A 24,622-nucleotide genomic window follows, 5' to 3' on the forward strand; every position below is an offset into this window, starting at 1 on the left:
TTCTTTCCTTTTTCTCTTTGGAAGCAGCTACAACAGCCACAGGCAGTGGCTTGTCTTCTATAGCTTGAATATACCTGCCACATAACAGCTAAGTTCCCCCACACTGCACTTCCAAAAAGGACAGAAAGGACAAGAGCCTTCAGATCAGACAGCTTCCTTGAAGGCCAAGTTCCACAGATCCTCTCCTTTGACCACTACACTCAAACCTGGAAAACAGGTGAAAGTAAACAAAAGTGGGTCTACAGAATGTAATACGAGAAAACTTCTGTAACTAGATTGATATGCAGGATTGTCTCGGTGTGGCTGCTCCCTTCTGCACCAATAATCTGTTTTGTAACAGACATGGGAGTGCTGAATTGCTGCAAAATGCTTCTGTTTTCAACCTACAAGCTACCACTCATTTTCAGGAGAAACACTCTATAAAGCCTGTAGGCACCTCAAAACCAAGAAGAAATACTATTTCAGACACAAGTGCTAAAGGCAGCATCTTCAACGGCTCTTCACTCAATGCTACTGGGCTGCATGCATAGTAGTAAGAGACAGTTCAGCCGTCTGAAATATGCAGTCCTGTTAACAAGAGTTTGCCTGAAAGTGCTCAAGTGTCATCTACAGTGTGTTACACCTTAAAAGAAAGGCTTGAAAGGTAGACAAGTACGAGCTTTAACTTAACAGATGTTAAGTAAACCCTTTCCAAAAGCTACTTCTATGTGATACAGCTCTCACAGTATTTCAGAAGTCCTTGCGGTGTTACAAATGCACAGTGAACAAGTGCTACATTTTCAGCAGTCTTACAACATTTTATCACCCCTGAAAAAGAATACATATTGTTTTCTGCAGAACACTGTGATTAGAGAGCAGCTAATTAGTAAGACAGTTTTATTTCATGACTGATTAAAGCATCTTGGTGATTTACTATGTCTTCTCTGAATGTTTTTTTGGGAGAAACATTGTTTGACCCCAGAAATTTCTGGCCAACATCAAGCCTATTTATCTTCCGCTCTTGAAGTCTCCTGCTGTCCAGTTGTCTACTGAATCTGTGTCCTCACGATTCTCCTCTCTAAATAGCTACTGCTGAAGATGATTTCCCTACACGCATGACTGAGAAGCCTGTCTTCCCAGACAAAATCCAGAGCCAATACTGTAGAACTTTATCTTTGCTTGAGCACGCAGCTGGTATTTTTTCCAGCACTGCTCCATTAGTATACAACGGCATTATTACCAGCTGAAAAACAGGGGCTGAAAAAACAGCTGCTTCGGTACTACAAGCATTTCTTCCAGGAATCAGCTACCTGCATCACTTCAACGTGCTCTGCCTGCTGGCATGAGCCAGAACACTGCCCTTCTCACAAGGTGGCCAGCCGCCTGTGACACCTTGGCGCACCCACCACAGGAGGGAGCCCTTGGCTGCTGTTTCCCCATCAGAGACACCAAACACCCAACGCGAGGGCTGAGCAACCTTCTGGAAGTAGTTGTTGACTAAATTACCAGAGTACCCGGCTAATCCTGTACCTTGTCAGGAATTCTTAACCATTCCTGTAAAGGTCTGTAGACTAAACAGAATAGGCAATCAGCAATTTCAGGTAATCACTTTTTCCACCAAAAAAAAAAAAAAAAAAAGAGCCAAACACTACCATCAGCTGAGCTTTCAAAACCTTTTCAGTGTGTACTCAACTTCTGGTAAGGTTAAGACTGAATGAGTTCTGTGAAACTGGTTCATTTTAAGGAGCAAGCCAAGTTAGTCTGTAAGTTCCATCACCCCTGCTCCACTTACTGCTCTCCCCAACAGATAAAAGTAATGCAAGAAAATAGCCCCATGAATGCTATCAATGCTAATTCTTAGAAGAAAAAAAAAAAAACAAAACAAAACCATCATTCAATTTTGAATTATCATTCTGACATGCATATTAAATAGAAAGAAAAAAAAAAAACCCAGAACACTTACATTTGGTTAATAATACATCTGAAAACTAATACATACCACTAAGCTATAAAACTAGTTTCATGGTCTGATAAAAAAAAAAATTACCCCAAGTACACACTAATGATATGCTGGAAAATTAAAAATCTCAATAACAAGTAATACATGTTCATGTATTTACCTTCCACATGACAGCAATAAAAAAATTTAAGATAAACATTTTTAAAAAATAGGATATTTCTACAATAAAATCATTGATTTTAAATATATATATAATGAGTGACATTTCAGGCTATTTCAACTTGAGCAAAAACGATCTTATTACAAAATAACGAATTACAGGAATATAACCATCAAGAACTATCGTATCGCACAAAAGAAATGCTAAAGAAAGTCTATCTTCAAAAAATTACATACTATTTGCAGAAATATATGATAATGAAGAACGCTTCTGAAAGTCAGCAATAAAGTCTAGGAGCTGAAACTCAATGTCTGCAAGTCTACAGGAAAAAAAAACATAAGAATTCTAGCAGACTGGGGACAACATTTTTTATAAATTAACTTCAGCTACATACGCTGCTTTCATTGTTTTACTCCTTGAAGATCTGTCAGCCAGTCCTTCACGGAAAGGGAATATTCCTCTTTTTCTAGTGAATACTAATACATTTTCTGCCACCAGTCATGCAAGTGTTCATTTTATATCAAACACTATTTTTAATAAACTAAGCATAACTTTGCTTAAAGCTGTAAACTTTTGTCTGTGTGTATGAAGTTAATTGGCAAAGATCCACTAAAGTACTGTAAGAACAAGTCAGCTTCATGTATTTGTAAACAGGACGAAGTCAAGTTCACAGCAACTTGATGTTAGGAAGTTGCACACACTGGTGGAAGAATGCTGTTAAAAGGAACGTCCAGAACGTTACAAACCTATATACAACGGCTTTCATTTGAATTAATCTCATGGACCCATATATTTTTCACAAGTCTCCAAAAATTTCAGAAGGGAAATGCGTTCCCTGACCAGCACACAAAAGCAGAAGTGGCACTGCATAAGAGACAGTGTTATGTTAGGACAAACCTAAAAACAGCAAGTAGTCACAGCCTATGATGTCCTGAAGGCAAGCCAGTGTGGCCAGAGGAAAGATCAACAGCACTTCTGGTCTAGTCCAATTTCAGGAGCATGAAAAGTTGGAAAAGAGTTTCAGACGTAGGAGTAAGAAACATTCAAACCTTTTGTTTGTATGGATATTCAATTTAAGACATCAGAATGTTCGATAATAAGCTAGGGTGATCGTCCTGAGAGACGAACCCGCAGAGCACTCTCTTGTGCCAAGATAGGGGGAACATTCAACTGATACCAGCTCTTTTTCAAAAAAGTAACTGTGTTTTCATAAATCACCATTGTCAACTGTGTCTGATCCAAGCCACCAGGATTACGGAATCACGGACTTTTCAGAGTTGGAAGGGACGTCTAGAGATCATCTAGCCCAACTCCCCTGCCAAAGCAGGAGTGCCCAGAGCACATTACTCAGGACTGCATCCAGGCGGGTCTTGAAAATCTCCAGGGAAGGGGACTCCACACCCTCCCTGGGCAGCCTGTGCCAGTGCTCTGTCACCCGAACCGTAAAGAACTGTTTCCGTGTATTTGAACGGAACTTCCTGTGTTCTAACTTGTGCCCATTGCCCCTCGTCCTGTCACTGGGAACCATTGAAAAGAGCCTGGCTCCATCCTCTTTCAACCCACCCTTTAGATACTTGTACACCATAATAAGGTCTCCCCTCAGCCTTCTCTTCTCCAGGCTAAAGAGTCCCAGCTCTCTCAGCCTTTCCTCATAAGGGAGGTGCTCCAAGCCCTTAATCATCTTAGTTGCCCTTCGCTGGACTCGCTCCACCAGTTCCCTGTCCCTCTTGAACTGGGGAGCCCAAAACTGGACACAGTATTCCAGTTGTGGCCTCACCAGTGCAGAGTAGAGGGGGAGAATGACCTCCCTCGACCTACTGGCCACACTCTTCCCTATGCAGCCCAGGATTCCATTGGCCTTTTTGGCAACAAGGGCACATTGCTGGGCCATGGATAATTTACTGTCTACCACGACCCCCAGATCCTTCTCCACAGAGCTACTTCCCAGCAGGTCCGCCCCTAACCTGTACTGGTGCCTAGCATTCTTCCTCCCCAGGTGCAGGACCTTGCACTTGCTTTTGTTGAACCTCATTAGGTTCTTCTCTGCCCAGCTCTCCAGCCTGTCCAGGTCATGCTGGATGGCAGCACGGCCCTCTGGGGTGTGAGCCACCCCACCCAGTCTGGTATCATCAGCAAACTTGCTGAGGATACACTCTGTCCCCTCATCCAGGTCATTAGTTAATATATTAAACAAAATTGGACCAAGTATTGACTCCTGGGGGACACCACTGGTTACAGGCCTCCAACTAGACTCTATGCCGCTGATCACAACCCTCTGAGTTCTGTCCCGCAGCCAACTCTCAATCCACCTCGCTGTCACCTCATCTAGCCCATACTTCCTCAGCTTCCTAAAAAGGATGTTATGGGAGACAGTGTCAAAAGCCTTGCTAAAGTCAAGGTAGATGACATCCATGACTCTCCCCTCATCCAGCCAACCAGTTATAACATCATAGAAAGCTATCAGATTGGTCAAGCACAATTTACCCTTGGTAAATCCATGTGGACCACTTCCAATAACTTCCTGTTCCTCAACGTGTTTGGAGATGACATCCAGAATGAGTCGCTCCATCACCTTCCCAGGGACAGAGGTGAGACTAACTGGTCTGTAGTTCCCTGGGTCCTCCTTCTTGCCTTTTTTGAAGATTGGAGTAATGTCAGCCTTCCTCCAGTCCTCAGGCACCTCTCCTGTTCTCCATGACCTTTCAAAGACGATGGAGAGTGGTCTAGCAATAACATCCGCCAGCTCTCTCAGCACTCGCAGGTGCATGCCATCAGGGCCCATGGACTTAAGAATGTCCAGCTTGGCCAAGTGGTCTCTGACACGGTCCTCCTCAACTGAGGGAAAATCATCCTCTCTCCAGACCTTCCCCTTTGCCTTCAGAGTATGGGATTCATGAGGGACAGCTTTAGCAGTGAAGACCGAAGAAAAGAAGGCATTCAGTAACTCTGCCTTCTCTGTGTCTTCCACCACTAGGGCACCTGTCTCATTCACCAGTGGGCCTACATTTTCCCTAGTCTTCCTTTTTCTATTGATATACTCAAAGAATCTCTTATTGTCTTTAACTGCAGTGGCCAAGCTGAATTCTGATTGAGCTTTGGCCCTTCCCATTTTCCCCCTACATAGCTTTGTTATATCTTGATAGTCCTCAGAAGTTGCCAACCCCCTTTTCCAGAGAATGTAAACTTTTCTTTTTTTCCTGAGGTCCAGCCAAAGTTCTCTATTTAGCCAGGCTGGTCGTCTTCCCCATCTGCTTGTTTTTCGAGACAAGGGGATGGCCTTATCCTGCGCTTTTAAGAGCACCTGCTTGAAGTATGCCCAGCCTTCCTGGGCACCTTTGCTCTTCAAAACTGCCTCCCAAGGGACACTCTCAACCATGCTCCTAAGTAGGCTAAAGTCTGCCCTTCGGAAGTCCAACGTGGCAGTTCTGCTGGCTCCCTGCCTTACTTGATCAAGAATTGAAAATTCTATCGTTTCGTAATCACTCTGCCCAAGGCGACCTCCAACCTTTACATCCCCCACAAGACCTTCTCTGTTAACAAACAGTCGGTCCAGTAGGGCACTTCCCCTAGTTGGTTCCTTCACCAGCTGTGTTAGGAAGTTGTCTTCCACACACTCCAGGAACCTCCATGACTGTTCCCTCTCTGCTGCATTGTATTTCCAGCAGACATCTGGGAAGTTGAAGTCCCCCACAAGAACAAGGGCAGATGATCGTGAGACCTCTGCCAGCTGCTTATAGAATACTTCATCGGCTTCTACATCCTGATTGGGAGGTCTATAACAAACTCCCATCACGATGTCTGCCTTATTGGCCTTCCCCTTAATTCTTATCCATACACACTCAACACTGTCATCCACACTGTTAAGTTCCAGACATTCAAAACTGCCCCTAACATAGAGGGCCGGGCCACCCCACCACCTCTCCTTCCTTGCCTATCCTTTTTGAAGAGTTGGTAGCCATCCATTACAGCACTCCACTTGTGTGTGTCCTCCCACCACGTTTCTGTGATGGCAACTATATCATAGTTTCCTTGCTGTACAATGGCCTCCAGCTCCTCCTGTTTATTCCCCATGCTGCATGCCTTAGTATAGATGCACTTCAGCTGGGCTAATTGTCCTGCCACTTTCTTGGGGGGACAAGCCCTAATTTGCACCTGATCATACTCAGACACTACTGTAGCTACAAAATTATCACTACCCCTCATGTCTTTGGATTACCACAGTATTATTTTAACACTGACTAAGTCTAGAAGCACACACCCAGACATGCAATTCACTTAACTGTAGAACTGTACATAAAACTACCTACATAGCTATGGTGTCTCTAATAAGAAGGGCTAAAGGAATAAGCACAGAGTACCATCTGTGTTGCTTTCTTCCAATTCACTTTTAACATTATTGTTCAAGTTTCGCAATCCTTTGAAGTTTGCATTAAAGCTTGAACTGCATTTTAAAAGAAGCTTCAGCATAATAAGGAAGACCACATGAGCCATTGGGCCATCCCCAGTTTAAGTGCAGTTTGCTCACAGTTCCAGTAGATGGATTCTATTTACTGAACACTTGTAACTCATCCACCACTGAGCTAGCAAGCTAGGCAGCTTACAAGAAAATACCTGTAAACCATCGTTGCTACTAGATTTCAGTATCTGATACTTTTGATGCCTCTTTCTCCTAAACCCAGTTTCTCAGCTATTGCTGTGAATTTGGCAAAATGGAAGTTGAAGACCAAATTTTGAAAAGGATCAAACGCTGATCCAAGTACTTGACAGTTTATCCTGTAATACAGTAAGCAGATTATGTCTGTAATTAAACAGCTATTAACGGAGCTGTCCTAAAAGTCAGAATTTTTCAGGATAAGAAACTGAAGTTTCATCTCAGCCAGGTAAAACTCTACCCTTTTATTAACTTTATGCCATCCTCTTGCCTTACATCTTGCATGGTTCTTCACATGTGAGGAACATCACCAGCAGCTGCTTCATCAACACAAGCTTGTTTGATGTCACACACAAAAATGAGGGTGCAGCTCTGGTTCTTCCCCATAGCAGGCAAAGAAAGTCAAGAGCAGGGGGTATTGTGGATGCCAAGATTTACATGAATCTGATCAAATCAGAGATGTTCAATAAGCCAGAAGAGACATTAACTGAGGGTTACTAGCAGATACACCACATTCAAATAGGAAATCTCAACCCCACAAACACAGCTGGAAGCACAGACTGCATGGGAAGGCATGCGCTTTTGCACAAGCAAAAGTAATAGGGCATTTGCTTATGGACACTACAGGAGGTTGGAACACTGATAGTCTTGCTTGTTATGGTCTCTTGTGTTCAAACAAACAGTGACAACCATGAACTGCTTGAAATAACAATGACTGACCTAAGGCTCACACTTTCTTACAAACCAGCTTGTCTTATTACAAGTAGAAGCTCCTTACCATGATAAGGTGAAAGTATACCATGGAATTTGTTAAATCAGTTATGTTTTTGAAAGCTGAATTTACCTTTTAAGTTTTACCACTATTAGTAACAACATGTTCTACGCAGCTGAGAAGTTTTGTCTTTCACAGTTGATTTGTTATCAGGAATACAGTGAGCAGTGTTAAATGATCTGCCTTATTGTACCACCTAGTTACATTAAATAATAAGCAGGTAGATGAAGCACCTAGCTCTACTGCTGGGGTGTTTAGAAGCATGCAGTAACTTGTGCAATCAAGTAAAAAAATAGGATGGCATGTGGAACATATATTATTTTTCCAATTTTCACATTAACGCATGCTATTGTTGGGGTTTTGTTTTGTTTCTCTTTCAGGCTCTACCTGCTACTTAATCTCAGAGTTTTGAAAGACATCCTGAAACGTACTGCGGCGAGATGTTTGAAAACTTATTTTCCCCCCTAGGGCACATTTTGCAAAAGTTAACTTGCAATATTGCTTTCAATTGTGGGTTGTTTTCTGGTCTATACTGACAACTGAAAAACAGTAACAAAACGATAAATTGTTGTCAAAATATAAATTCTTTTCCTAGCCCAAGTATTAACCGTCAGTTCAAAAAATATGTCCTTGCAAGTATGTCAAAGGGGGATATTCTTTCAGTTTTAATAGCTGTTATTAACAAATAAGAACAGCTACTAATCTGCAATGCAAGATAATAGAAAACAAGCCACTTCTGACTGTAGTTGGTAAATACACACAGGAAAAGGTTATGCTGAGAAAAGCTCACATTTTCATTACTTGAAACAAACTTGTCTCCACAAAATAATTTTGATAGCACAACAAAATTCTTTCAGAAGGTAGCTTTTATTATTAAAAAGGGCATGGGGAGAAATAATCAATGCATCTTGCTACAGATGCAAGACGTCATAACCATTGTGCAGCTACATTAGTCTTCAAATGCATTTCAAAAAGGGCTGTGGCTTAACCTGCATATATAACAAGCATATAACAAGCTATAGGTACCAAAAGGTACCAGGAGATAGAAAACAACTTTCACTTCGAACAGCTCCAGAAACTCACAAGGCAGGAAAGAATTGACACTACAAGTCTCCTGTTTTAGTCAGTTCCATCAAATGTCTTGAATAAGAAAAGGTAAAAACAAAGTAACTGAAACAACTAGTCAATACCACGGGGAAAGCCTGAAGATAGCATGGCTGTGCCTTTGATAACTCTAGTAGTTGACCAATTTACACAAACTATTTAAGGAATCATAACATGAAATGCAGGGTCTGACCTGTATTTTTGTCAGTTACTGTATTCTACATGTAAAGGTACAGTATTATGCCACTAAAACCAGAGGCTTGCACATTTTTCTTCTGTAGCCTTCTACAACTTTCTACCTACTTCTACTCACACTGATGACAAAAAAATCCATTAAAAAAGTACAATAAATTCTTTTCTGCAGTTGTACACAAAGACAGGTTACATCTGCCTGGCAATTTTGTATTGTAAGAAATACCCCTTGAAGTGTACCACAGTGAAAGCAAATAAAATGTAGAAACAAAGTGTGCTCATAGAGCAAGTATAAATATACGAAGCTAAAGAAAGTTCCTTGCACATATTTAAGGTCTCATTTCTATAATGCAATATACTAGCTGCTTCAACACATAATGGACCAACCATGAACCAGTTAGGACCATCTGCAGCCTGACGTCTCATTACTTACCAGTCTGCTTGTGGTGGATGAAAGTACCCACTTTCTGTAAGGATACCCAGGTCCTTATAATCCACATGAGGTCCTTGGAGTGAAAAGGCTTCAGGGTGTGCATGTCAGTAACAAGACTACCTAAACAGAGGTAGACTTCACTGAAAACACACCTTGATTATTATACTTTATACTAATCTCACAGCACAGTTACTCTGAAAGGCAGTGATGCCTATACAAACTTCACATTACTCAAGGTTTCTTAACACACACTAGTTTCACTAGAATTAATATCTATTGAAACAGCTGGCCTAGAATCACCAGGACATAACAGCTATATATACCTACAAGTACCCATGAAATAGTAAGCGATAAGACATGCCAAGCAGGCATGGTGGACACAAAGAGCACTACATCTGATAAAAGCACAGAAGATATCCCACATCAGTAGAGGACCAGTGCCAATCTGCAAGACCCAACCGGTTTCACAGGCTTCTTTTAAGTTACTGCTATCACTGACAAGACTGAATTTTGTCTGCAGAAAAGTGCAAAAGAACGTAAATGTATATTGTGTTAATCCCCATCAAAAAGCACAGTGATTCAGTGAAGATAACATTCTTATTCACTACATTCAGAGATACATTATCTTTATCCTTATAAAGAGTTTCAGTTTTAAAACATCAAGTCCTTGTTTATGTTGTATATTGAGATCAACTAATTAATTCAGGTTAATATATGGATGAATAAACTGTTTAACCAGTTTAAAAATTGTTTGTTTACACAACGTCAGAAGTAAGAACTTACTAACTAGGCAACTTAACTGAACCCCTGGAATAGACTATGCAGGTTTAGTCAAACAGTTTTTTCTCTACCTTTTTATTTTTAAAATCAAAGGCTATAAACTTCTGAAAAGCCAAAATATTGTGGTGCCTGCAAAAGAGTGAAAAGCAAGTGGATGGAAGTGCAAAGAAAATCAAGTGCCATCTTGAGTAACAATGTCAAACAAGTTCCTTCATGTCCACCTGCTTGCATGACTCACTTCCAGGAGACATGCAAAGTGCAATAAATTATGCAATTTACTATGAAAAAAAGCATAGTTAACACCCCTAAGTCCTTTTCAATAACATAAAATAGCAATATGCAGAATCAGAGCAGAGTAACTATAAGATACAATAGTAAAAGGCCTAAGACAAGTCTCCATTAATAGTGCTCTGGATCCACACATAAGACTTGTTTGAAAACATTAACTCCTTCAGGATTATTCCTGCAGTCCAGACAATAGGACTGTACTTCAGCCATCAGCGAAGTAGACTAATGCTCTGCTGTTGCACATTCTTCCAACAAGCACATAAAGTTCAAAATTGCTTGTTGTGCTACAACACACCAAGTCTCTAGGCCACAGAGACTGAATTTTAAAAGCTGAAGAGTTCAAAACTTGGACTTATCTTGAAAATTAAAAAGCTGATGCGAAGAACAACCCTCTCCTTCACACCCACCCCCAGAAAATGTATGCTTCAAGGTCTTAAGCAAGTTTCTCCAGAGAAGAGATCAAACAATCACCATATATAAATATAAATTTGCCTCCTATCCCATTGGGTTCCTCTTCTTGATTTCACATTTTAGTCAAGTTCTACACAAGGGATCCTGCCAGCAAGATAACAATTTGCCAGACAACATTTTTGTCCACATCCCTGCCTAAATCAAAACTGTCAGGCTGCCAGAACTCATTCCTTTATCTCAGCACACCACTAGGCAGCAAGTAGCAAGAACCTCTGCCTCTCACAGACTCAGTACACCACAAAAGAGCAGCCAGATTCAGCTAGCTCCTCCTTTAGCTGCCAAACTACTCTCCCACTATGAGTGCACTCAAAACCCCGCAGAAACGTCTGACGAATTAGAGTGGTACAGGACTGCAAACATCATGCACATTGGCAGTAAAGGCTGAGAAGGAAAAAGAGCTGGGGAGCCTCACAAAAATAGCAAACTTCTTTTGGAGAGTGGCAAAGTTACAGTTGCCTGTTCATTCACAAGGTCCTCCCTGCATTGGGCACTTGTGTTATATAAGCAAATACCTGAAATTCCAGCTACTCACTGCCCTACCATCCTCAAAATTTTCATTTTTTGCCATGGGAACGTTTAAAACTTTCTTTACTGTAGATAAATAATCACCTTGCAGATTAAGCCACTCCACAGATATGCCATACTATTTGTCTCCTCTTGCTTCCTCTGAGACATGAAGAAAGAAACCCAAACTTGCCTAGTTTTTCCCCTCATCTCCACATACAGTACTTCAAGGCAGCAACAAGTCTAGAGTCTCAGATTAAGGCATTTAAGTATATGACCATACTTTCTTCCCATATTGCTGTAAGGTTAGTTTAGATGCCCTAGAATTAATCTTGCATTAAGCAAGTGAAAGATTTTGGGTTGAAGACTAAGCTAACACTGTTCAAAGCAACAGTGACAAGAGACTTGAAAGACTTGAAATTATCCATGGCCCAGCAATGTGCCCTTGTCGCCAAAAAGGCCAATGGAATCCTGGGCTGCATAGGGAAGAGTGTGGCCAGTAGGTCGAGGGAGGTCATTCTCCCCCTCTACTCTGCACTGGTGAGGCCACAACTGGAATACTGTGTCCAGTTTTGGGCTCCCCAGTTCAAGAGGGACAGGGAACTGGTGGAGCGAGTCCGGCGAAGGGCAACTAAGATGATTAAGGGATTGGAGCACCTCCCTTATGGGGAAAGGTTGAGAGAGCTGGGACTCTTTAGCCTGGAGAAGAGAAGGCTGAGGGGAGACCTTATTAATACTTACAAGTATCTAAAGGGTGGGTTGAAGGAGGATGGAGCCAGGCTCTTTTCAATGGTTCCCAGTGACAGGACAAGGGGCAATGGGCACAAGTTAGAACACAGGAAGGTCCGTTCAAATACACGGAAACACTTCTTTACGGTTCCGGTGACAGAGCACTGGCACAGGCTGCCCAGGGAGGTTGTGGAGTCCCCTTCTCTGGAGATTTTCAAGACCCGCCTGGATGCAGTCCTGAGTAATGTGCTCTGGGCACTCCTGCTTTAGCAGGGGAGTTGGACTAGATGATCTCTAGAGGTCCCTTCCAACTCTGATAATTCTGTGATTCTGTGAATCGGACAGACTAGGTTCAAATGAACAATGAGATCGCTCTGAAACTCAAAGGTCACATACAGAAAAAGTCAGGAGCTTTGCAGTAGCACTGACAAGGGATAAGGTTTCCAACAGTTCTGCTTTGCCAGACTTTAACGTGGCCTAGCAGTTTTTGCATTGGTATGACAGAAGTAGAGAAAACTACAGAGCTTAAAATGTTCCACATGTTCTAGATACAAGCAGCCAGTTAGACAAAACATTTTTTAATGCTTCCACTAAGGACACGCAGTACCTTTCCCCTCATTACCAGAAGATTGCTGTAGAAGTCACAGCAAACATAGGAGCAGTAACGAAGAGATCAGCATTTCACCCATGCTCTGCTGAGACAGAGCACCTACCCCACAGTAAGAAAAAAAAAAAAATCCTTCATCTCACAGCCTCAGCTCTTTGGCCATACTACAATTCAGCACTGTCACCAGGTGTTTCCTCAGACTCTGCACCAGAGGATACTACTCTATAGCCAAGGATGTGACAGCATAGGGTCCCTCCTAACGTCGCACCGACTGTATGCGTATACCTCACACACACTGAATTACGCTAATGTTACTAGAACTAATACTGCTAACAACATAAGCTCAATTCTGATAACATTATGTCCAACTCCATACATGTTTTATTTTCTTCTGTAACCAACCCAGAATCCTTTGCATTTATTACTGTGGTTCCTCAGTGAAAACAGAATAGGCATGAGAAATTACAGTATTAACAACTAAAAACTATTTCTGTACAAACTTTAATTGCAAATATACTGATTACAGCTGCATCAACAACTTTCTGGAAGTGTTCAACTTCTAGGCTGCATTTTGCATCTACGCTATGTGAAAAATAGTAATGGGACAATACTTCCAAGTACCTGACAACAAGTATCTGCAGAGGGCAAGATGAATGCGCACAGTTAAAACAAGATAGATACACCTGTTTCCATAAGACTAAAATTGACATAACAGGAGGAGAAAGAAATATGACCCTTCCTCTAAGTGCCTATCCATTACACTGTACTATTTCTAGATTGTCAAATTCTACATAATTTTTCAGGGTCAGATAATAAACCTGATGTGTTTTACTGAGAGCCTATAACGTTGACCACAAAGAAACTCCACCTCCATGTGGCAAATAGTTATCAGCCACAGGCCAAATGGCAACACAGATTTTTGGAAAAAGGTGTGCAAAAGGATCAGGCTTTCAACCAACACGTAAGCTCGACAGTAAAGCAGTCGGATCAGGTTTGAAAAACAGGCCCATCTAACAGAAATCAGCAAGATTGTTCTGAAATAGACTCTCTCATTGTCTTCAGGTTTGGAAGGCAGAAAGTTGGATAGCAGGAAGTGACACAAAAAGAAGCCTTCAGATGGGGAGCACCTGGGCCTGTGTATTAAATGGAACAGTCTGTTAACATGGCTTCACAGCCACACAAGTCTATGAACGTGAACTACTGTTCCAGGCTAGATATCTAAACACATTCTGCCTCCTTTTCTAGGTAGCGCAAGAAGGTATGCTAAACTGCAAACAAAGTCTACATATATGGATTATTACTAGTTCAAATACTGTCAAAAATACAAGAAAAAATTGACCTATCAAACAGGTTCTCTTTTAGAGAAAGTATTACTTTTATGAGCATATGATTATTACAATAGGAGAACAGTGCAGCAGCTTTGAAGCCAAGAAAACTAAGAAATTCTCCCAAAGTTATGACATTTGATTTCAACTGCTCTCCGAAATAAGAGTCTCAATTCCACAAAGTTTCAGTTTAGCTAACAACTCTGCAAATATTCCTGGGTAAATAACAAAGAAGCAAAGGCCTGAAATCATGGAGATTATTCCACAACATGAAAGCTAACCATTCATCTTCCGCATGTACAACTGAATTTGCACTGAGGACAGTGAGTGTTAAAAAAAAAAAAAGTGCAGTTTTTGCAAGGACATCACAGTCATTGCCATTTTCACCCATATTCAAGTTTCAGAAAAGTAGGTATAGAAAATGCAGTTTGCCATACTAAGGTATGTGTTCATTTTTAAGTGGTAGCTACTACTTTCCCTTGCATTTTGTCAACAGGTGCTAAATCCATCCGTTATGAAGGAGCAGAAAGCTTGTGCTTTTAAGTGCTTGAACAGGGTCAGTTTGATATTAGACATCATCCCATTTTACCTTCTTCCCTTTTCAGTTTAATTTTTATAATTACACATGCTTAACATAACATTTTATTGAATTTAATCTGCAGCTTTTAAATACGTAGAAACACTTAAGAAACTAAAATAAACAGCTATCGAGAGCAGCTGATAAGAATTCAGTTATGATTCAGTTTGTTGAGACCAGTGTCTCCCACCTATTGTACAACTATACTTAGTTCATGTGGTAGTTTTGAATCTTATATATACACCACATACATCTGCATTCGTCAAAAAGCATATAATAGTTAGACTACAAAATATCTGGGCACAATGACTCATTCCAGACAGATTCTCTGGTTAGCAAGTGAAGATAAATGACATTCATGCCCTACTTCTCAGCTGCTGCTCTTGTTGATGGGATTCTCACATCACGCCCTTTAAAATCATTGTTAGTGTCAAAGTTAAATTTCTCTACCTTCAGTAAAACAGAAAAGCAATGAGTTTAATTCTTGCTGAGAGCACTTTCAGTGTTTTTCCATTAGCCAAGCAAGTAAGCTTCACTTCAGCTACCAATGCTGCTGCAACAGGAAGCTGTGCCCATGAATGGCATGCTTGCAGGTGACCAGCAAGAACCTTCTGCAATTCAGCTTTCCTCCCTACCTCCCTCACAACTACACCCTGAGATAAAAATCAGTAAGGGACAAAAACTCTATGTTGGCAGTACACTGCAAGGAACGAATCATTGGTTGAAACAATTAAGATGTCATTTTAACAAATTCCACTTCATGGAAAAAGCATTACTGAAACTACTAAAACAGCCCTTTCGAATAAGGGCTTCTGACTGCTCACATGAAATTAAGAAGTGAACTCCAGGATGCCTCCTTTCCCTCCCATAGGTTCTCCAGAGGCAAGGAGGCCCTCAAGCTCAACTTATCTCAATCCTAAAACGTGCAGACAGCTTCAGGGAACCTGGGCACTGCTATAACATGGCAATGAAGCTGGTGAGGGGTCTGGAGAACACATCTTATGAGGAGTGGCTGAGGGAACTGTGGTTGTTCAGCCTGGAGAAAAGGAGGCCGAGGGAAGACCTTATTGCTTGCTGTAACTACCTAAAAGAAGGTTGTAGACAGATGGTAGTTAGTCTCCTCTTACTGGTAACAAGCAACAGAACAAAAGGAAATGGTCTCAAGTTATGCCAGGGTAAGTTTAGGATGGATATCAGAAAAGAGTTCTTCACAGAAAGGGTTGTTAAGCATTGGAACAAGCTGCTCAGGGAAGTGGTTGAGTCACCATCCCTGGAGGTATTTAGAAGACAGGTACACATGGTGCTTAGGGACAAGGTTTCATGGTGGTTGTGGCAGTGTTAGATTGATGGTTGGACCTGATCTTAAAGATCTCTTCCAACCTAGACAATTCTGATTCTATAATACAGTATTAAATGCACTCCAGTACTGGGAGATAATTTGGTTCAAATCCACAGGATACTCTGACAAGTATTTGGGTCAAGATGGTAGCCAACCTTAATGCCTCTGAATTTCAACACATGACATTCATGACCCAGTATGTAGCAGACTTTTTCATGGCTTAAAATTTACTAGTGGATCACATCAGTGAGGTATGGTCCGGCACTGACACTGCCTGCTAATATGGGCAGATAGGTTACAATTTTGTGTTTTCTTCATCAAATAATGTTTCATTGCTGCGAAATGCTTCACCTGCATGTTTAATTTCATTCATCCATGCAGATACTACCAGATTTCTTAGCTTTCCTATACTGGAGCTGTCTCACCTGCTTGGCAAACAGCTCTTTGTTCCAGTATGACATAAATGGAAGTTTCACCTCATGAATTAGGCAGAGGATGCATCCAGTAGTGACACAGACCAACCTGAATTCAACAGTCAAAGGCAGACCAAAGCTTTGCCCCTTACCAATTCTCATTTGCAGTTTAGACTGTATTAAAGTGTATTTCAATTTCTAGGTTCCCCTAAACTTCTCATCATACACCAAGTGTATTTATGTATCATCATACACCAAGTACGTAGTAGTCATGACAGTTCATTTAAGATCAAAAAAATTATTGTTTTAACACAAGAATTAAACCAATATAATTCTGAAACGCATGCTAAATCTATTCCTTCACACAAACCTGGTAACAATCCCTTTTCTGAATTGTAGAAAGAAAAGGAAAATTTGCTTTTCAAGAACTCTCTGTAGAAAACCTGAAAATGAGTAAGAACAGGACTGGAACTAGAGCATTTCCCCACCATCCACAAACACAAGGTAATCTTGCTCCAGGCTACTTAAATCAGAAGTATTGCTCCCAATGCAGTGATAAGGTCAGACACCACATTTCTCAATCTCATTTATACAAAAGCCTTTTGGAGCAAGACTGATGCAATGTTTTTGCTGGCAGCTGAAATTATGTCCCAAAGCTGAGGAGCTGCTCTCTGATAAAGGGGAAATATCAACTCTGTCTCCAGTAACTCCAACCCCGGATTTCTCACCTACTAAGAATGTAACTTAAATTCAGGATCCTTCTTAGGCATCACTTCATGCTATAAAGACATCACACTTTCAAACAAGAGGTCTGCAATTAAGCCCCAGGCAAGGAGTCTTTTGACACTAAGTAGCAGCAATGTGAGCGTCTAGCATGTGACACATCAAAACCATCATTTAAGGATGTGGGCAATTTGCACATCGATCATTAAGACCTTGAGGCTCACTACTGTGTGCCTGCAGCAGCCTCTTAACCGAGAGAAGCATGTAATCCTTAAACAACTTTAATAAGGAATGCTAACTATGTGAGCTCAGATCTGCAAGACAGAGATTAACACTTCGAATAGCCATCTCACCAACTGATCAAGTACCAGTTATATCTTTCCACTTCTGGAACAAAAGGTCAGGAAACAGCTAAGTAAAGGACTTCTTGTTTCAAAGCACTGAAGTCATGACCTATGGAGAAGACAGGCTTGTTTTCTGCATCAACCAGCCTTCAGCTGAAGACAGCAAGGTGTGGCATCAGCCCAATCTCCTTTCTTTGGCATCCCCAAGCACATTAGGTATTCTTCACAGTGAAGAGCAGAGATTGCTTTGAGGTTTGGGTCAGCCCAGAAAGACTAAATGCAGTGGTTTCAGCAGCCAAGGCTACCATGCTGAAGCAAGGTACTTTACAGATTTAACCATTCCACTACCTTAAGTCTTAAGAGCAAGCCACCTGCTATGAGAAGAAGTGCTAGTCGTTCAGATCCAAAGGGAGGCAAAGCAACCTTCATTCTAAGGCACAGAAGTCAGCCAGAGACTATTCAATAAGAAGGAAGCCAAAGGGTCAGTGCTGGGCTTTAAGCAGCCTCTTAACTTGACTCATTTTGCACCACTAAATGCTCCCTACCTCAGGAAGGGTAAGCAGTCAGCAATCACTAATTGATTCAGAGGAACAGCCACGAAGCACAGCCTAGTGGATTCATCAAGACAGAAGTATATGTTCTGGCAGTAGTCTTTTAAAAGTCATACTCTTCAGGCAGCATCTGTTTGTTTTGGGGCAATCTGCTTTAATATTAACAAACTGTGTGTACAATAGTCAGTAGAAAAGATCAAGACTTAGAAAAAATTCCCATTTTTGCAGTCTCAGAAGATGCTCAGAAGCATCATGTCTCTCTAGGCCTGAGTATGGACTCCTCTTCAGTTTCTACTTCCTAAGTTACCTGAAGTCAAGCATAAAATTGGCTGATGCTGTACAGAGCTGAACTGCAGGAAGTCAGGCTTGAGAATCCACCTTGTGACTGGGGACACAGAAACGCAGGACAACAAAACTATCTAGAGGACAGTAGTCAAGACCTATAATCAAGAGTGGCCAATGCCAAAACCCATTCCTTTATACATAACAGGTTATTCTCACACCGCACACAAGTAAAAAACTTATCACACATGGTCACAAATGCTGTCGCCAGCATACAGAGACTAATGACAGAAAAAAAAAGCATCCTCAAAGAACATGGTGATTATGCAATGCCATATCAGTATTTTCATCAAGTGTGTACCAGTAGAATGCAAGTATGAGCACTAGCAATAAAACTACTTTGTATAATTCAAAAAAGGTAGAGTCGCACTGTGTAGCGGACTAGAAGATCAAATTTAGGAGAACAGATCCCTAGCTTAATTCACTCTGCTCACCCTCACCACATGCAGGTGTAGATGGACTAAACACTTGGGAAATATTCCCCTTAATATCAGCAGGAGAAGAAAGCATGTGCTGCATGCCAAAGGCAAGTCCTGGGGCTGGTGCCAGAGCTGCCTGAAGGTTTTTAGGCCTTGTCCTCCACTCCTTATTGTACACAGTTGGGGAACCCATCTCTCCAGCTTAAGCAAGCCATCAACACAAACACGTTTAGTAGGGGCTGAAGCCACAAGCAATCTGCATCAACTAAAGCTTTTGCCTTCCCACTTCCCACTGTTGCTGCTTGGGGAACATTGAGTCACGGAAGTTTTAATTTCGGTGAGAAAAATGTCCGTGTTCTGCCACTACCTTTCAGTAATAGGAAAGTATTGGCTTTCATCCCTTAAACCAAAGCACAGAGAACATGCAGCCTTGAAGAGGTGTAGTTTTAAACACACAGAACTTAACTAGCACATTCAAGAGTTGCAATCAAGAACATAAGTTAAAGATGTGTTCTTGAAAGCTGGATATTTGAGAACTCTGAAAAAAAAAAAAAAGCCAGGAAATAAAAGTACCAAAGTCAAAATTCTGAACAAAACTAATGAAATGTCAACATAAGTGGTACATCAATGTTTTTCAATTTGAGAGCTCATAGTTGAGAAATACAGATGAGACAAACTGAACTTTAAAAGAAAAGAATGAAAGGATGGTTGACAAAGTGCAGGCATCTGTCTGGCAGTTCTTTCAAAGTTAAACAACTGGTCTAAATATATGCAACCTGTGCACCAGTTGCTGCTAAAATCAAGTACTAACAGAACACATCACACTGCAGTTCACACGTGCACCCTCAGACAGCACATATTGACTCAAGTGTGCATCCTAAAGAAATTGCTCAAGTGCTGCAATTCAAAAGCCACTTTCCCTACAAAGCTGAAGAACTGAAGTCCACTTCCTTCCCAAAGTACAATTACCAGGATCCCTGAAACAGGAAGTTTTGCATCAACTGGGTCTAATGAAGTCATTACTCAAATGGAGCTGAAGAAAACTCAAGTAAACCTTGTATAAATACTAGCTTTTCCCAATCTGAATCTTCTTTCCAAAGGCTCTAAAGCTCAGAAGATTTAAATGCCTTGTTAACATTTACAGCACTCATACAAGCCTGGATGAAATGCAATACAGACAATTTTTGGGTGTAGAATTTATGTAATGATGAACCTTCTTCCTTCTGACTAGCAAGATCAGCATTGGTTTCTTCTGCCTTTATTCCATGATTTAAGAGAATTGCAAAACACCATCTGACAGCTCACTGGTTAGAAAATGAAAAGATGCAGAAAATCCTAAAACCAACATACCTGTTATTTTGTCCCTGACAAGCTTGCAGGACTCTATCTCACCAATGCTGCCAAACAGACTCTTCAGCTCCTCTTGTGTCATGTTCTGCGGAAGGTAGTTGACTATTAAATTGGTCTTGCTGTCTTCTGTGTTCCCAGAATCAACTGGTGATGAGCAATTGTTTATGGTGGTTGAACCATGGGCTGTGTTATTGCAAGTTGGTCCATTAGACAGTTGTGTTTCCATGGCAGCAATTACCTGCTGAAAAACACAGAAAACAAGAACCATCTAAATCCACATTTCATCATCTATTAGGATAGTCCAGACAAGAATCTAAAAGACCTGTCACTATGCAGAAGTAGTATTGCCAGGGTCATATACTGCCTCTATATGCAAAAAAAATCCCACCAGTAGAGAAGGATTTTAACTGTTAGTCAAGGTAATACTTTAAAAACTCACAGGCAAATAAAGTTGTCACAAAAATTTTCTAGGAGCTTTCTCAATGAAGTCAACATTCAAAGCCAAGTTGAGTTTCCATCCTCCCCCATTCCCTCCATTTAGGGACATCCAGTCTTTCTAGCACAGAAGTTATCAAACAGAACTGGTCTGTTGTAAGGGTAATCAGTTTTACTAACTTACATAACTGAAATGATATGAACTGTAACTTTTAAAGTTATAGTATTTGGTTATTTTCAAAAAGAGGTGGGTGTTAACTGTATCCTGAGCCTACTTCTCATAGGCAATAGCAGAAAGCAGGATTAGTATTTTAAAGAGATACTTGGAGATGTATGATTGTGCTGGGATGGAAAACAAACTCTTCCTTGATAACCTCCAGGTCAGCCTTCTGTCACCACAGGTTGGAAGTAGGTTTCTAAATGCTTTTATCTGATTAAACAGACAATTCCTGGCTTTTACTTTTTGCCTCTCCTGCAGCCTGAAAACAGTTAAATTTGATACTTGAACTTGATTTACTTTTAGACATCAAAATAAGGGAGTGATCACCACTCCAGTAACTACTGGGTTTTACCCCAAAGTAGATGACTGTATGAGTGGCAGATACAGCAGCAATCATTTGGAGAAGTGTCAGTACTTGCCCACAAGCTACCACATGTACAAAAGGCTCTCTGCCATCTCAGTCAGTCACTGAATGGTAATAGTTTGTAAATACAGTGAATTTTTATAGGCAGCCTAATATATCCAAGACTTAGGCAGCCTACCCTGTTTGTGACCAACTATACAGGACAACCTACAACAAAATTCTACAAGTTAATTCTTCAGTAATAAGCATTTCAACACAGAAGCAAGACTCATCATTAAGTTTCACTAAAAACAAAAATATAATCCAGCAATCACTGAACCAAATCTCTACTTACATTTCTTGGAATTCTCACACAAAAAAGCCTACTGCAAAAATCATAGTGTAATGTCAGGACCTCTGGAGGTTATCTGTCCTAACTGTCCTATTCAAAGCAGGATAAGCAATCAATGCATACCCAACCAGCTGATTAGGTAAACTGTACTCAGGGAATGCATATCTGAATTTCCTAAGAACATGAAAGGGGGTAAGTTGAGTGTCTTAAGCTACAATTCAGAAATGTGTCCCAGGAATGTTTATGTTCTGCATGCGGAAGTATTTTGCAAGAGATTAGTTCAGCAAAACGCAGAAGAGGGAAGATGCATCTATTAAGAACATTTAATATAAAAACATGATCTAGTTTTCCTGAGGAGCTGCAACTGGAACAGCATTTACTCCCCTGGTGACAAACTAAGGGGTAACCTACTCCTGGCACTGTGATGAAACCAGTCTGATGAAAAGAGGAGAAAGATGATCCCAATTAAGAGAAAATACTTTTCAAAACACTAGTGTATCTGGCAGAGTTAGTAGCCACAAATGCTACACTCTGACTAAGGCTCTCTAGGTTTGGTTTCTTTCCTTCTCTTTTTTTTTTTTTTCCCTCAAATTTGAAGTGTTCATTGATCAAAATTAGCAGGATTTAGCAAGGACAACAAACAATCCTCACTTAATTGCACATTTATTTTCATGTTCAGGTGGCAAGAATGAGATCCTAAGCCAACATTCAAGTGAACAGCTGCAGTAGCCTGTGTGTGCTGAAATTACAGCATCTCTCAGCTATAGAACCATCTGCTCTGAATAAAGTGATACTAATATGTTTTACAAATAATACATATTCTATTGATAGGTTGCATACAACTGTTCATAAAACACAAAGCACTTCAGCAGTTACTAAATACTTTCCACCCAGAAAAATAGCTTAAGAGTTAAATTTAGTTTTCAAACAATTTTTTAGAATAAGACTTGTAAATATACTTTTAAAATAGTAATCATAAATACACAGTATACAGGTTTTTAAAGTTACGGCAATTTAGTATTCAGACCATACCAAAACCATTTTAGTACAATACTACTCTTCAATTATCCACCGGGTGTTTTGAATTAGTACTAAAATCTAATTGACAGTAGAAGAAAGGCAAGCCACTGCAGTATAATTTCTACAGGAGATCACCGTATTATATAAAAAGTTGTCATGGTACACCAGTGTGCTCTAGGCTCTCACACAATAGGAACACAACCTACAGCCTGTAACAGAACATGGAAGAGAGTTAATATTCCAAATGGCAGATTAAAGAGTTTGGTATGGCCTCAGCACTATTAACACGTAAAAAAGTAGCCTACAGAATTTAAGAAAAATCCCACAGACCCCAGTCCAAGGCTCTGCTGCCCACGAACCACTTCTAAGCAGAGAAGCCACATCACACAGTCTGACTGCCATGTTAGTTTGGAGTTGCCGTCTGCAATATGGACACAAAAAGTACCGTATGTTAGATTAGCAAGATAATGCAACAAATCAATTTGTACAAATTTACAGTAATTGCATTTATATTCCCAGCACGTCCATGCAGTGTGGCTTAATTGGATTTGAGGCAATTCCAATCTAATCTTTCCAAATTCAGTTCTAAAGTTATTTTTCTTACATGAAATAAGATGCTTATTTTTAGGAAGATTTGAAAGCTAATGCAGTCTAGTTACCCCTACATCTACCCTGGAAACTACCTCCCAAACCACAGCATGCCTAAAAGGAACTATACCATGAAACACTTTTTTCAAGACTGAAGGAAGAGGAAAGAAAGAAAACACAGCAAATACGGTTTTCCATTAGCACGCAAGATGATCGTGTACCATTGAAAAACAGCTCCCCTTACATGCCCTTCCCAGCCCACAGAAAATACATGAAGACAACAAACTACTTCGCTAGAATCCAGTCTTCTCTTAAAATCCTAGGTTTTAAAAATCAAGTCAATTAAAATCTTCCACAGACGGTATTCACTAAGTTTCCTTGCTGCTTAAGAGTACCACTGGACATACAAGTGGCAGCAGAGTCAAGGATTTCTCAAGTGGAATAACTGGAGCAAAATACGCAAGAGAGAGTTCTTCATAAGGGTATTTTTGTCCCCAAGCACATTGTTGCTTGTTTTTAAATAAAACATCACTGCAAACCCAGTTGGATTTTAATTGAACAGTGCTAGGAGGATACCAAAAAAGCTAATGGGCCATTTGCAGATGATTACAAGTAGTCCAGATGTTAAATATAACCACAATACTGGCACAAATAGCCACACACAGCTTGAGACTGGTGTACATAAGACATCCTTCTTGCCCCCGATTAGTGGATGAGGTAAGCTTAAACTTGATAGAAAAAACAAGGACTCAGATTTTGGAAGGCTGCTGCATCCAGGGTTTATCAACACATACTTAAAACAGCTTTTCCTGTTGTAAATCAGTGTAAGTTAGTCCTCATTTCAGTTCGCTACCAAGGTCCACGTGCTTAGCTGACTTCATGTCTGGTCTTTATTTCTAACTACAGTCGATGAAGATCTTTAATCATCTCTTTTTATGCAAAATATTGAGGCTTTTGTGTCAGCTGCAAGCTTTCAGGCCATTCTCTCTGGTCTCAACTCAAAACCTAATGTTAACAACTGCACTTTTGAAGCTCTCCATTGTATACAGGCAAGCACATTTGATGAACTGCTTATTACATGAAGAAAAACTTTCTGAAAGTCTCAGCTGACTTCTTTTAAGTCCAGACAAGCTTTATCAAGGAGACTGCATTAAAGTAGCAGCCTACAAAATTCTCTGTCCTACAGAGACTGTAGTGATGTGCATAAGACAATATATCTGGATCTCTATGGCTCTCAGCAAAGCAGCATGACCTGACAGGTTATTTGCTTCTTGTGAGCCATGGTTGCAGATGGGAAGCTCCCAACAGGACAGCTTACTTGTGTGTACAGTATTTCAGTGTACTCGCTGTGCCTCTAAGCATTGCAGCACTTCTCAAAAAAGCAAAGAACCTTTCTCATTTGAACTACTTCCAGTTTGCATAACAGATTTGTCTTCACTAAAAAGTGTTCCACAAGGTACTCTTGTCAGTGTACAAGTCAGTTTTCTAACTACTACACCATTTTGCCTCAAAACCAAGTTTTGCTTCACCAATTTTTTTTTTTTTACTATTTATTTCTTTTAAGCTGTATAGAATGCTCTTTTACATCTACTTGGAAAAACTAGAGTTCTTACCCTTTTATTTATATACCTAACTGACCTGAAAAAACAGA

The 24,622-nt window shown here is 40.5% G+C and overlaps 1 protein-coding gene across 6 annotated transcripts in view; it reads right to left on the minus strand.

The window, feature by feature from the left end:
* The window catches only part of ELAVL2 (ELAV like RNA binding protein 2), a gene marked incomplete at its 5' end in the record, with an annotated part of 60,390 nt that extends 37,590 nt beyond the window's left edge, over window positions 1–22,800 (minus strand). For 2 of the 6 annotated variants that reach the window (XM_082497396.1, XM_082497395.1), the window contains 2 exons: window positions 20,014–20,251; window positions 22,714–22,785. In XM_082497396.1, coding sequence (XP_082353522.1) covers window positions 20,014–20,251; window positions 22,714–22,785 — 310 coding nt within the window. Of the gene's footprint in view, window positions 1–20,013; window positions 20,255–22,713 lie in introns of all 6 variants that reach the window. The other 4 variants (XM_082497398.1, XM_082497397.1, XM_082497399.1 and 1 more) reach the window with 3 other exon arrangements.
* Between the last annotated feature and the right edge of the window lie 1,822 nt (window positions 22,801–24,622).

The sequence above is a fragment of the Vanellus vanellus genome (assembly GCF_965231255.1).
Source record: "Vanellus vanellus genome assembly, chromosome: Z".
Taxonomy (NCBI): Eukaryota; Metazoa; Chordata; class Aves; order Charadriiformes; family Charadriidae; genus Vanellus; species Vanellus vanellus.